This window comes from Geospiza fortis, unplaced genomic scaffold (genome assembly GCF_000277835.1).
Source record: "Geospiza fortis unplaced genomic scaffold, GeoFor_1.0 scaffold157, whole genome shotgun sequence".
In the NCBI taxonomy this organism is placed as follows: Eukaryota; Metazoa; Chordata; class Aves; order Passeriformes; family Thraupidae; genus Geospiza; species Geospiza fortis.
Window position 1 is genome coordinate 2,217,363 of NW_005054314.1, and position 13,670 is coordinate 2,231,032.

At 35.2% G+C, this 13,670-nt stretch overlaps 1 protein-coding gene across 3 annotated transcripts in view; it reads left to right on the plus strand.

Annotated features, from left to right (window-relative positions):
* STAG2 (stromal antigen 2) overlaps nt 1–12,716 on the plus strand; it is a 71,380-nt gene extending 58,664 nt beyond the window's left edge. The window contains exons 24-34 of one of the 3 annotated variants that reach the window (XM_005419818.3): nt 1,035–1,209; nt 1,664–1,803; nt 2,928–3,029; nt 4,655–4,803; nt 5,345–5,473; nt 5,822–6,027; nt 6,422–6,611; nt 6,697–6,810; nt 7,595–7,721; nt 8,047–8,124; nt 10,433–12,716. In XM_005419818.3, the coding sequence (XP_005419875.1) occupies nt 1,035–1,209; nt 1,664–1,803; nt 2,928–3,029; nt 4,655–4,803; nt 5,345–5,473; nt 5,822–6,027; nt 6,422–6,611; nt 6,697–6,810; nt 7,595–7,721; nt 8,047–8,124; nt 10,433–10,456 (1,434 nt within the window). In that variant the 3' untranslated portion in view covers nt 10,457–12,716. Of the gene's footprint in view, nt 1–1,034; nt 1,210–1,663; nt 1,804–2,927; nt 3,030–4,654; nt 4,804–5,344; nt 5,474–5,821; nt 6,028–6,421; nt 6,612–6,696; nt 6,811–7,594; nt 7,722–8,046; nt 8,125–8,662; nt 8,969–10,432 lie in introns of those variants that run through there. The other 2 variants (XM_005419819.3, XM_031056090.1) reach the window with 2 other exon arrangements.
* The last annotated feature ends 954 nt before the right edge of the window (nt 12,717–13,670 follow it).

The following is a 13,670-nucleotide window of genomic DNA, read 5'->3' on the forward strand; positions in this document are numbered from 1 at the left end:
GTCCACTGAGTCGCACAACTGCAGCTTTTGAACCTCTTGCTAGAACAAGAATATTCCTGGAGCTTAATAGGCATGTTCTATGTCAAAGAGCTATCTAGTGTAATAGTCACAAGGTGTAGGGCGTGAATGTGCTAGTAACAAAAATTACTGAAGCTCTGAGTAGGTCTCTCTAAGAGGCTGTATGACTCTGACTCTGGTGAACACTGTAGAAACTGGAGCTGCCTGGTTACACAGGGTACCTGTCACACAGGTACAATGTTCCACTTCCTCTGGGTTCCACTTCCCTTCTCTAATCTCTTGGAAGGACACAAGGGACTTCAGAGGAGCACATGTATTTTTTGTGACCAGGAATTAGTAATACTCACTTTGGGGAGATAGAGAACAGACCTTTTCATGGAAGTTGGGAGATTAGAACCAAAGAGAAGGTGCAGCACTAAGCAGCTTCTTGCCTAGGTCTGCTAGTTTGAAGAATGTCAGTCTCTGTGTCAGGTACTAAGACATTTGAGCCTTCTGGGGCAGTGGAGTAGAGACATTTAAATCTGATATCAGATGTACAAGTTAGCCAGCAAAAGAAAAAGTTGGTTGCACTTTTGCGTTTTTGGACATTAGGATTTAAAGGGATTGGATAATCTCAGCTGTTACATGTTAAACATGATTGAAACATTTTTAAAAAAAGACAGCAAAAAGGAGATTGTACTATGGTCAGAGTCCACGAAGTTCTCTAGTGACGAAATGTAGTATCCGTCAGGTAGAATTTGGGAGTTTCAGGCTTCTCATGTTTTAGTCTTGCAATATTTTCACATATAATTTGGCATCATCTGTGCAATATTTTTATTTGGAGACCCAGTCTTGATACAGGAATCTACTGTGTGAAGCTATGCACATTTTGACTTCAGTTGGCCTTTGTAATTGTGTAGTACTTTAGTGGCCTGTGTATGCTGTTGAGACCTTGAGTATTTTGTCAAGTGCAAATACATTATTCTAAACAAAATCCACTTTCCAAACAAGTATTTATTAAGGTTTCTTTTTAACAGGCTTTCACAATTCTGTGTGATGTGTTGATGATCTTCAGCCATCAGATTATGACAGGAGGACGTGACATGTTGGAGCCACTTGTTTACACTCCTGATTCTTCCTTGCAATCTGAACTACTCAGTTTTATTTTAGATCATGTCTTCATTGATCAGGATGATGATAATAATAGTGCGGGTTTGTACAAAACTTAAATTTCCTTTTTATTTTTTGTTTTCTAACTAATATTTTTGTTTCTTTGTGCATTTCTGGGTTTTGTGGTGGTGGTATTTTGTTGTTTTTTTTTTTTCTTGTTTGCCTGGTTATTTTTTTGTTTTAATTTTGTTTTGTCATTGAGAGGTGTGCATGTGCACAAAGGTAGGTGTAGCTTTTAAATGTCAGCAGCTGATTAAAGGATTTTCTGTATTGGGAACATGTAGGATAATTGCCATAAAGGTTTGATTTAATAGGCTCAAATATTTATCTCTGTATCAGGGTAACAGACATATCAGTGTACAGTGAAGTGCATTGCCATCACAACTGAGATCTGATTTTCTGAATCATGACCGCTAGCCCATATCAGTTTTATATATAAATGTTTAAACATGGAATCTTTAAACCTGACAGTTTTCCTGTTCTGAACTCTTTCTAGATGGACAGCAGGATGATGAAGCCAGCAAAATTGAAGCATTGCACAAAAGAAGAAACCTGCTTGCAGCTTTCTGTAAGCTCATTGTGTATACTGTGGTGGAAATGAACACAGCTGCAGACATTTTCAAGCAATATATGAAGGTAAAGTTGAAGCTTAGTAGTGCTACTTCATAAAACTACTAGAATACAGTAGTTGTAGGACTTTTAAATATTACTTGTTTTTTACCTTGCAAGGTAACAGGTTCAAAATGTGAAGAATTCAAAACTCCAGAGTTGTAGGCCCTTTTTGTACATAGGGGGAAAAATTACTGAGATGAGATTTACAGTTCCAGTGTTGTGTGAGTGGTGGGGACCAAGGAGGGAAACTAAGTATTTTAATGTTGTTTTAACTAGTTTTATTTTCTTATTCTGATTGATGGTGTCTTTTTAATTCACTTATTAGTTTAGTAGGCCTTTTGAGAATGTTCTTCCCAAGATCAACTCCATAATGTCTAGTCTCATCCAGTAATTTAAGTTTAAACTTTGTAGAAGAAAAGTGAAATTTGAGTCCCCTCTCCCCATTATCTTTATATCTGTTCCAATCTTACTTAAATATAAAAACCTCTCCTGGCTCATGGGATTCACAGCTGCACACTAATATGAGTTCTCATTTTGTGAACATGATAAAGCTTTGCTCCTTGGTGATTACCTTAAAAACTTAAAATTTCAGCAGCCTGCTTTTATCCATCTTGAGTGCCCTACATATATTTTTGATTCTCCAAATAACTAATTGGGTCTTTCTTAAACCTGAAATACTTAAAAAACAGACAGCTGTCTTTGTTGGACAAATTATGCCTATGATGCTGTTTGTAAGTGCATCCTTTCAGCAAAGAAAATAAAACTCCCCACCAGAGTTACAGGAGTTAGTAAAAGGATTAGATTCTAATCTTGTACCCTGAAGGGATGAATGCGTGTCATTAACAAATATGTCATGGCCTTGAAGATAAATAGGTCGTTCTGCCTCTAAAGGAATGATCACTGCAAGAATGAAAAGTGGGTTTATTCTTTCTGCATTTAGGTTTTTTTTCAATTATTATTCTGGAGGTGGTTTAAGGTGTAATTTTGGTGTAATCGTGAACATGTTGGGGTTTTTTTCCTTTAGATAATGTTTGGTTTTTCTTTTTAAAAGAGCATATCCTAGATTTTGTTTTCAGAAGTATTCGGTAGTTGCAATGTTTTCAACTAACATTGGCAGTTAACCTTTTTTTTTGTTTTGTATTTCCTAGTATTACAATGACTATGGTGATATTATTAAAGAAACGATGAGTAAAACAAGACAGATAGACAAAATCCAGTGTGCTAAAACACTTATTCTTAGTTTGCAGCAGGTAAGAGTTTACAGTATTTTTATGCATGAAATTCCATACTGTAGATGATATCCTGTTGTTTAGTAACTAGTTTCAGATATTGATGATGAAATTTTTGTGGGTGATAGGGATAAGTAGGTCTAAACTGAAACACATTTTCTGCAGCTATGTGAAAAACTACCAGAAGTCTTCCTATACTTACCAAATATTGTACCACAAAAAATGTAGGAGAGGTCAATAAATACAAAATGAATGTAACTCTATGAAACCTTCATAACTCTAAAACAATAGTTTAAGCAAAGTATTCAGATATATATTGTGAAATGGCCAGTGTACTTGTTTGTGAACAGATAAATACTTCCTGCATGTTTGGTAGGGGGTTTGGGGATTTTGTTTTGCTTTTGGTGTGTTGTTTTGGTTTTGGGTTTTTTAAACTATTCTGAGAATTAATTTGAAGTTTTAGTAATTTCTTAATGTTTAGTAGAGACTTCACACGTTTGACAATAAAACATACTTTAATGCTCTCTTCAGTAAAGTTTATGTGGAAACCTGATTAATTCAGTTAAAGTTAGCATTTGATTCATCTGCTGACATAAACCATCTGCATGGATTTTTATTCACAGGCTCAGAACAGTAGAGACATATATCTCCAAAACACTGTAATCTAGCATAGATCACTGCTATCCATGAACGAAAATCTACCCAAATGCATTTTCTCTATCCCTGATTTTTGACTAAAGGTTATAAAGCTACTTAGTGACTGTGGATCTGGATATTGAACCTGGTGGAGGCCAAATGGAAATAGTCCTTATTAAAGTAAGGACTGGTTTATCAGTATGGATATTGCCCAAACAAGGCAGGATGAGGCCTTTCCTTTTGATAGCAGCATGACTCTTTTAAGTAGCTGGTGGAACTGCAGTGTAAAATATGTAACTAAACACTCTTTGTTTCATTCTTTGTGATACAAAAGGGTGAAGGGTGTGTTAGTCAAAAATAAAAAAAAATTATTATTATTATTATTAAAGTGAATTATGGTTGAATTCAGTAGGATTGAGAAAGGATTGATCAAAGAAAAGAAAAGACTGAAGTTCAGAGTATTTGGCTTTGACAACTATTGATAAGTACTTAAAAATCTCATCGGTGACAGAATTTCTGGTGTCTTTGGCAGTTTCCCTGAACACGTTTTCATTTTAGAGTTTCTTTTTTATACTTGTATTTTGAGAAGTAAAAAAAAAAAATAAATTGGGAACTAGTAGTTTGATGAAGTATTTTAGTGAGGACCAGGTGAAGATCACCCTGTTTATTTCTTCTCTGTTAGTGTATGTAATTAGGAAATCCTACTAATTTTTTGTATTCTCAGCTTCAGAACACCTGTTTTAGTGAAGCACTGAAATCTGTCATCCACTATATCTACAGTTTGATGAGTGATTGATCAGTGCATTTCAAAGTTTATCTCTAGGGTGCAGACTCTTCAAGAGTAACTTTGACTTCATTGTCCAAAATGTCCATGTTTGTCTCTTGGTATTGTCAGATTACGAGTCGGGGGAAAAACCTGTGAAACATACTTTTAAACTGAAACTTATCTCTGGTCCAAAGTTTGACATAATCTTTTAATACATGAAAATTTCCCTTTTTATTCCATGCAGCTCTTCAATGAAATGATTCAAGAAAATGGTTATAATTTTGACAGATCATCACCAACGTTCAGTGGCATAAAGGAGCTTGCTCGACGTTTTGCTTTAACATTTGGATTGGATCAGTTGAAAACAAGAGAAGCTATTGCTATGTTACACAAGTAATTGTGTGCTTTGTATTACTTCCATTTTTGTAAACACTTCTTGACTAACATAAAATAATCTTCTTAGTCTTTGAAAATGAGTTTGTTAATACTAAGTGCCTCAGCCCTAGAGATGATATAGCCCATATATTAGTTAGGGGATGACTGCAGTTTTGTCTCTGAGTAAAACCTTAATGTTTAATATTGTTGGTGTTCTCCAGCATCATTGTATAAGCATGTAAATTATAGCAGTGTTAATGCTATAATGAAAAAGCCTTTCTGATGTCTGGTCCATAACAATAAGAACAGATCCACTTCATTGTCAGCGGTGATTATGTTGGCCTCATGCAGAAAACCTGCAATGCAAGGTAGAAATTCCATGACAGAAAGAGTATGTCTAGATTAAAACAATAACTAATGTTCACTTTTTTTGCTGGAATATGGAAACATCAAATTAATGCTTTCTTGACATAAAGGAAATGGACTTGGTTTTGGTAGCTCACAGTGCTTTGAACTTCTGTTTGTTCTTTTTCTGATGTAATTTTTTGTTTGTTCTTAGGGATGGCATAGAATTTGCTTTTAAGGAGCCTAATCCACAAGGTGAGAGCCACCCACCATTAAATCTGGCATTTCTTGACATTCTCAGTGAGTTCTCCTCGAAACTTCTCAGACAAGACAAAAGAACAGTGTAAGTATTTTCTTAATATTCTTAGCATTTGTAATGATAACCACAAAAGATGTGCATCAGAATAAATATTTGTGTATTGTGTTCATCTAAAATGGAATCTTTGGCACATCAAGGTAAGTTTACACTAATGTAGTCAAGTATACTTGCAGAAGGTAAATTGTGTTTATTGTTGTTGTTTTTCATTTTATGGTGGATAAACAGAAATTGTGTTCCAGATTTGCTGTTGTCAGGCCTTTGTGTTAACTAGATGAGAAACATTGGCTGATAATTTCAGTAGTTACTTATCTTGACATGGTAACATTTTATTACCGATTCTTTGCATCTCTGTATTTCTTGTTTCATTTAAAGGTATGTTTACTTGGAGAAGTTCATGACCTTTCAGATGTCTCTACGAAGAGAAGATGTGTGGCTTCCTCTCATGTCCTACCGGAACTCGTTATTAGCCGGTGGGGATGATGACACCATGTCAGTGATTAGTGGAATCAGTAGTCGAGGATCGACAGTAAGAAATAAGAAGACAAAGCCAGCAACAGGCAAGCGGAAAGTACCTGAAGGTAGAACTTCTCTCATCTTAAACTTTACTAGAATAGATATTCATATAAGCTGCACACATTGTTCCAGGTTTTTTGGTGTTACTGTATTGGTATGCCTTTATGTATTTTTTCAGAACAGGTTAACTTCTGATCATGTATGTGTCTTAGTGGGAAAAGTATTCATTTGATTCACAAAAGAAGGGCACTATACCGTGTTGAGTCATACAATAGAAAAGTATAGAAATGCTCCAGCCAGTGATTATAAATCCAGGCCCTTTGAGGCACATGTAAGACTTTGTGGCAAAAAGTAAAGCAATTGATTCTCTGTATCACACATTTAATTTGTGTTTCAGCATTCACTTTTAGACTAGCTTGAAAAACACTTCACAGATGTTCTTGCTGTGTTTGCTTCCAGCTGAAGAAAGCAGCAGTAGTGACAGTATGTGGCTGAACAGGGAGCAGTCAATGCACACCCCAGTGATGATGCAGACACCTCAGCTCACCTCCACGATAATGAGGGAGCCCAAGAGATTGCGACCCGACGAGAACTACATGGGTGTCTATCCTATGCAGCCCGAGCACCACCAACCACCGCTCGACTACAAGTACGTACAGCAGTAGGTCTGCTTTGTCTTAGTGTCCATACACAAAACCAGTACATGTTTAAAATAGAATAATGGTCTTTTTAAGCACGCAAGTAACGTGGATGTTGGCTCAAAGGCAACAGGAAGAAGCCGCGCGACAACAACAGGAGAGGGCAGCGATGAACTACGTCAAGCTGAGAAGCAACTTGCAACACGCCATGTGAGTGGAGTGAAATGCTCCTTCCATGGGTCAGGGAGGGGAGGGTTTATAAATGTAATGGTAACACCTGTATCTTTTAAGAGGGATACATCTAAGTTCAAAAGTTCTCTGCCTTCTTAAGGACAGTGTGGTTCTGCAGAAAAAAAGTACACATTGCAAACAAAAACCCATGTATTGAGGAGCTTTACATATTTCCCCTACTTTTGATTGTTTTATTTCCGGTACTTCATGTAACATAGTTTCAGTGGTGGCTTTTTTTTAATACAGTGACACCAATTAGTGTAATTAGAATGACTCCTTAGTTTTCTCATAAGATCTGATGTTTCATGTAGAATTTTATGAGGAGAGAGGATGAAGGACTGTGTGAGAGTATTTGTAATGGTTTTACACATCTACTTTATTTCAAAGGAATTCTTTCTGGCCTTATCATAAGGCAGAAACAATTTTTTTTAAGTGGCAAAACTTAAATTCTTTGTCACTTAAACATAAATTAGGTATAGAGTAGATCTGCTTACCAGTTCTCACACTCTGTCAGAATACCCATTTAGCAATGTACTACAGTTGTCTAAACTGATCTTTGTTAGGCATTGTTCCACGCTCTCTTAGTATCTTCTGGTTAAATACCAGCTTTCTCTAGTAGCAGTTGTGCATTCATTTCATTACTTCATTTCTTTTTTATCTAATGGAATCATCATTTGTTAGGAGTCCCTTACTGAGCATTAGCTTTTCAAATAGATGGAAGTTAACTTGATTTAGTGCTAAACAGTATTGCTTTTCATTTCAGTCGACGTGGCACAAGTCTAATGGAAGATGATGAAGAGCCAATTGTTGAAGATGTGATGATGTCATCAGAAGGGCGGATTGAAGATCTTAATGAAGGCATGGATTTTGACACCATGGACATAGACCTAGTAAGAAATTTACTTCTCTTTAGTGGTCTTGGGATTTGTATTTCTGCCTTTAAAGTAAGGTATTTGAATTAAATTTTCCTTCTTATAAAAGAAAAATCCTTCTGGTTGCTTTCTGCCTTGCTAAAGGGCTGTGCTGTTGTCTGTATACAAGAGCCATCTGCTCCAACTGCCTTACAAAAACAAGAACACTTCCTGTCGTAACTAATAACATTTATCCCTTGTGAATTTCTACCCCTTGAGAGTTCAGCTTCACTGACTACAGTGTAAAACCTCTGTTTTTCTGGTGAAATTGCACTTAACCTGTTTGTTTGTTTGCTTTCTAAAGCCACCATCAAAGAACAGGAGAGAACGAACGGAACTAAAACCAGATTTCTTTGACCCCGCTTCAATCATGGATGAATCGGTAGGTTCACTTACATAAGGGGAAAGTAATGTAAATCAGTCTTAAAGTTGCCATACTCTCTTACTTCAGATTTTAAATGGAAAGAATGCAATCTTCAGGTTGTGATTGTTAGCTTATTTAGACAGACTGGTACAGTAATTCAGCTCCATACATTCTAGGATAGTCAGTGTTCCTTGCAATTTTGTGGGATTTTTGTTCTTAATATCTCTATATAGCTATGTAAAAGTTAAAAGCCAATGATTTTGAGCAGAAAAAACATTCATTATGGAAAAGACTGTAGCAGAGGCTGATAGCAAAGAGCATTAGAAAAATGAAGAAATGTGCATACACAATATTAAAGGCAAGTTTCCTGTTGTGCTGAGCTTAGTTCAGTGACTCTGATGTCATTACCAAATGTCAGCATTAGATGGTTTGCATTTTATGGGGTTTCTTTTGAAATTGGCATATTTACTTTTGTGCATAAGATAATGGAGAAAATAAGAGGTAATACAGATATCTGTTTATAGAGATGAGAGGTATTTTTTCTTTCCATATAAAGTTTTAGGTCCAAAACATCCGAAGTCTGTAGTTTCTGCTTGCAGTTGCCCTTTTATCCGACTTGATAAATCTGCAGTCTCTATTCTCTTTTAAAAATCTGCATGAGGGATTCCTTCTGTCTTGAACCACTTGTAAAGTATGCAGCCATTTTTGACCTTGGGTAGCTGGTACAAAATTACACTGGAAATAACAAGCTGCAGCAAGCCAGCAGAGGACAGTACAACAAGGCTTCCTGGGAATCTTGGACAGCTTGGTGGAATTTGGAAGATGGTTATGTATTTTTTTACAGTATTGTTGCAGCGTGAACCTGTTCTTGTTTATGGGAGAAAGAAGTCCTAAATACTGTTTTAATAATTGCAAATCCATATATTTTGTACCAGTAGGGCTTTGCTTTAGTAATAATGAATCAGATAGGCTGTGTGTCTGGCTGTTGTGTGTTCTTTTCCTGAATTAACACCAAGAAAATATCTCGCCTGTTCTCTAACATTCTGTTTTACAATAATTCTTCCCCTCCTCTTCTCGATTTTTCCTGGACTGATCTCTGAAGTACCAGTCACTTTTTAGTCTGACAATGCTGAAACCTTGGCCTTCTTCAGGTTGCATTTAATTGATTAGAGAACCCTTTCAGCTCTAACGCTCGTTGGGGCCGCTCGAGCAGGTTGAGGTTCCCGCCCGGCCGCGCCGTGCCGGCTGCAGTGCGCGGGAGCGGTCATCGCATAAATGCAGAAAGTTCTCAGAATAAAGTTAATTTGCTTTATTCTTATAATTTATTTCAGAGGTCCCTTATTCTTGGAGCTGTTGCACTTGTTTTTAATGGGCGTAGACATAATAAAGCTGTTTAATTTATTCAGATGCACATGGTTTATGACTAGACTTCTAGTCGGATATGCCCAGTTACTGCTGGCACCAGAGGCAGTTCTGTCTGTGTGCTCTGTTATAGGAGGCACCCAAAGTGAATCTAATTCAAAGAACAGTAAAAATGGGTTTGTAAACGGATAAATATGAACAGCATTGTCAAGGTTCAGGAAAATTTGGTCTGTTTTGACTCTTGCTGATTTTATGAAGTCTTACAGATGTTAGGACAGTCACATAATCTGGATCTTCTTTTTGGCACATCAGTGGTCAAACATACTTCCATTGACATAGAAAGCTGTACAGCTTGTTCTCACATGGAGAGTGGAAACTGATTTTTTGTTGCTTTCCCTAGTTACACTGTCTCCTGAAGTACAGTTGCTTGATTTTACCTGATGATTGTTTGATTTTTTTCACTGTCTTCCTGACAGAGTGAATACATTTCCTAGGAAATGTTAAATTTGTGTCCTGGTTGGCTGATGTGGGATGGCCTGTGGTTTCTGTGATCACAGACACAGCAGCAGCCAGTGTCTGGAGTGTTTTGTCCCAGGTTTAGTAGCTGGTAATAACACATTTGATTTCAGGTTAGTGCCAATAGAATGTCAAAGAAGTCTGAGTTAGGCACCTAACTAAAATTTCGTCTGCAATTATTACCTAAAATAATTAAAACACATGCTTTATCCCTACTGGATCTAGTTAATTTAAAGTGTGAGAAAAATATTTCTAATGAATGAGGAGCCCTTTTCATATTATTATCTAAATCAGAAGTGTGGTTAATCTGGTTTGAAAGAAAAATAAACTTAATAATGCCTTAACATATCTTGAAGTGTCTTAATCTTAAATTATATACTAATTGCTTTGTTATTTGTTAAATGTGTATTAGACTACAAATTGACACCGTTTCTAACTTTTTTTTTAGGTTCTTGGGGTGTCAATGTTTTAATACCAGAGCAGCAAATAAATCAGTGGTGAAGTCATTTTCTAAGTGGAAGAGGAAGTTTTTCAATACAAAATTGTGGTAGATACAGTGAAATTCTGAACAGATTTTTCTCTAAGGAGAATGACATGCTTTCAAGATCAAGTGCATTGAAGGGGCAGTTTTGTTTGCCTGAAAGAAAAAAGAAATGTAAAGGACAAGTAAACAATTGAGGATAAGCTACACTTTTTGTTGGGAAAAAAATTCAATATTTTATTTATGTGCTATCAGTTTATTTCTGGATCATAAGAAGTATTCCCTCTGAGTTTTAATCTTAACAGTCTGAGAGGTGTTTGGTACAGATTTGAGCCCCTCTCTATACATTTGCTGGCTATACTAAATAATCACGAGCTCTGCTGGATTGCTGTTCATGTCCATGAGCTGTAATAGTAGATGGATTGGTTTTCTCACAGTGTAGAACGAACCAGAAGAGTTGTCAGTATTTTCAATGAAATGCAAACTTCAGCAACAGAAGGTTTGTATCAATTAATTATGGAAAAAAATACATAAAGCAGAATTTTAACAGCTTTTTAATCTAAAACACACTTTTTATTCCAAAAGCTTCATGTTAGCCTTCTCAGAAAGGTCCATAAGCTATAAGCTACCAGAACGTAACAGATTTCACTCTTGCTTGCCCATTACCAACCCTGAAAGTTTGCTTGTCCTTTAAGAAAAATGTAATGTTGTGAAATTCCTTCCAGTAGTGCCACTGTATTTTGTCTCCAAATAAAAGAAGCTTATTGTAGTATGTTTGCAGAAAAATTCTAAACAAAAATTATACAGCTTATTAGAGTGTGGGAATAGGGATCTAAATTTTAAATAAAATTATATATATATATAAATTGGTGCTGATTTTATAATTGCGCAGTTTGTTTAGTTTTTTCTTACTTTTAAATTCCAACTTAAAATTATGAGGTTTCAGAAATATATTGAAAGTTTAACAATGTTTAAAAATAGAAGAGCATGAGAATTCATGCTTTAAAAATGATTTTTAAATTTGTATTTTATATTGTTTTATCTATCTGTCTTTGCAAGCAGTCTTCAGGTTAAAGATACTTCTAACAGGTTACAGTACATTTCCTCTATATGTAAATTAGATTGGATAATAGAAACTCATAAACAACCCATAATATTCTTTAAAAGCTAAGCTTTAAATTTCATTTTGTGTCCATTCACAAATAAATTAAATTTGGTCTAAAACAGAAAGTGGATCTATGCCATTTTGACATTGACTCATTTTGCAAGGCTTAGGCAGCTAGACATCATTTTAAAGGAAATATTAACTTATATTACATATGTATATTTTTTGTCAGTTGTCTCTCAGTTCTTGAGGTATATTATTTTAATCATTCCATGCCTTAATACGCTTGCAATACAAGAATCTCCCCAAATGGGTGAATACAAAAAGGCTTCCTGTTTTTAGACTCAGAAATTAAACATTCGGCTGTGGTAGCCAAAAACCATAGATTATCTAAAGGATCATGATAAAATATAATTATTTTACTAGGTCATGGGGTAACAACAAAATGAAAACTAGATCTGCCTAACTCATTTTACATAAATAAATACTCTCATGTCTAAAAGTACTGCCTATATTGTTTTCCACACCACTGCATTTAATAGAACTGCTGAGAGGACTGTATATATGATTTTAAACTTAAGTTGATTTTTCTTACTCTTGAAGGAGTGTTTCTTTGTGAAAGCAGTTCTTACAGCTTTGTTTTCAACCAGCTAAAAATGTTTTATATATTTACCTTAACCTGTTGTCCTCCACATTCTATTGTCCTAATTGTACTGTTTTCTGATTTGTATTTATGTCTTGAGACAGTAACTTTTTGAATAAAAATAAACCTACAGTATGTTGTATGTTTGATCTTTTTAAATTGGGGGTTATGGGAGGACAGTGAAGAAAGGGGTATGAGTAATGCAAATGTTATGTTTATAGAAATCAAAATCTTTTTCCATGTCTTTTAAGTGTTTGTCTCAGAGTTGGGATAATGTATGAAAAACTGCACTGTTTTATATTTGTAATAAATTGTACAAGTTTTTAAAATGTGAATAAAGCACTAATTGGGTAATAATTTAAAGCAGAAAAGTTAATGCAATCATGATTGTTTTAAATATGCTTTAATTTGAGATAAACTTGTTAAAAGAATTAGTGTAAATACAGAGTGAGCTTTTGAAGAGGTTAGTACCTGCAAATAAAATTTTTAAAATTTGTATAGAACTTTTACATGCCAAGAAAGCAGTGGTTAATTATTTTTGTGTTACGTTTTTTAAAGATGTATTAATAACCTTTCTGTTGGTTTCTTTTTCCTAATAACTATTACCTGATTTTACTTAGAATGCTTTTGATTCTGACATTGGAGATGCTGTACATAGTCCAATGGAAATACCATTAATTGTGTATGCTACTTTCCATTCCATAAATTGATCATACACCTGGTAAGCATTTTGAGCTTAATTGGCCAGACAGCAAGGGAATGAGGGGAAAACCCTAAAAATCCCCTCCCATTCCCCTCTCCTCAACTACTGAGCACCTCCAGCTGGGAATTGAAAACTCCTTTCTGATACAAGACTTTTTAAAGCAGTAATTTTAAGATCTTAGAGAGAGAAAACTTTTAATCCTTGATAATGTAACCTTAGGAGTTTTGGGTTGGTTATCATTTTAGTTATGATTATTGCAAATGTTCATTATTCCTGTCTCTAAATCCTGCTGTAAGTTCAATAGTATCTTGTGGAAGATTGTTTTAGTAAGTTCTAAGTTTATAATGCAAGAAAAATACCTTCACTATACAATGTAAAGTCTGTTCTAGTTAAACTGCTTTGGTACAAAAGCCTGTAAATGGAAGAAATTGGAGTTTTGAAGAGAGATGATAAAAATGTAGACAAAAGCAAACTATTCAGAGAAAGTAAAGCCTGTCCTCTGGTTTACCAGAGAGGCCACAGGGAAGGTATTGACACAGAATGAATTTCAAAGGAATAGTTTCCACATATTCTGTAAAAAGTATTTCTTGATATTAAACAACCAAAGACAATATGTAAGACGTTAGTGATGGCTGTTGTTTGTTTGTTTGTTTTTTTCTCCTTTGGATGGTGTGATACTGATTCCTGTAGCGTGTTAGAGATCATAAATCCCCATCTTTATTCTCAGTATAACTAAAAATGCACCTCTTTAAAG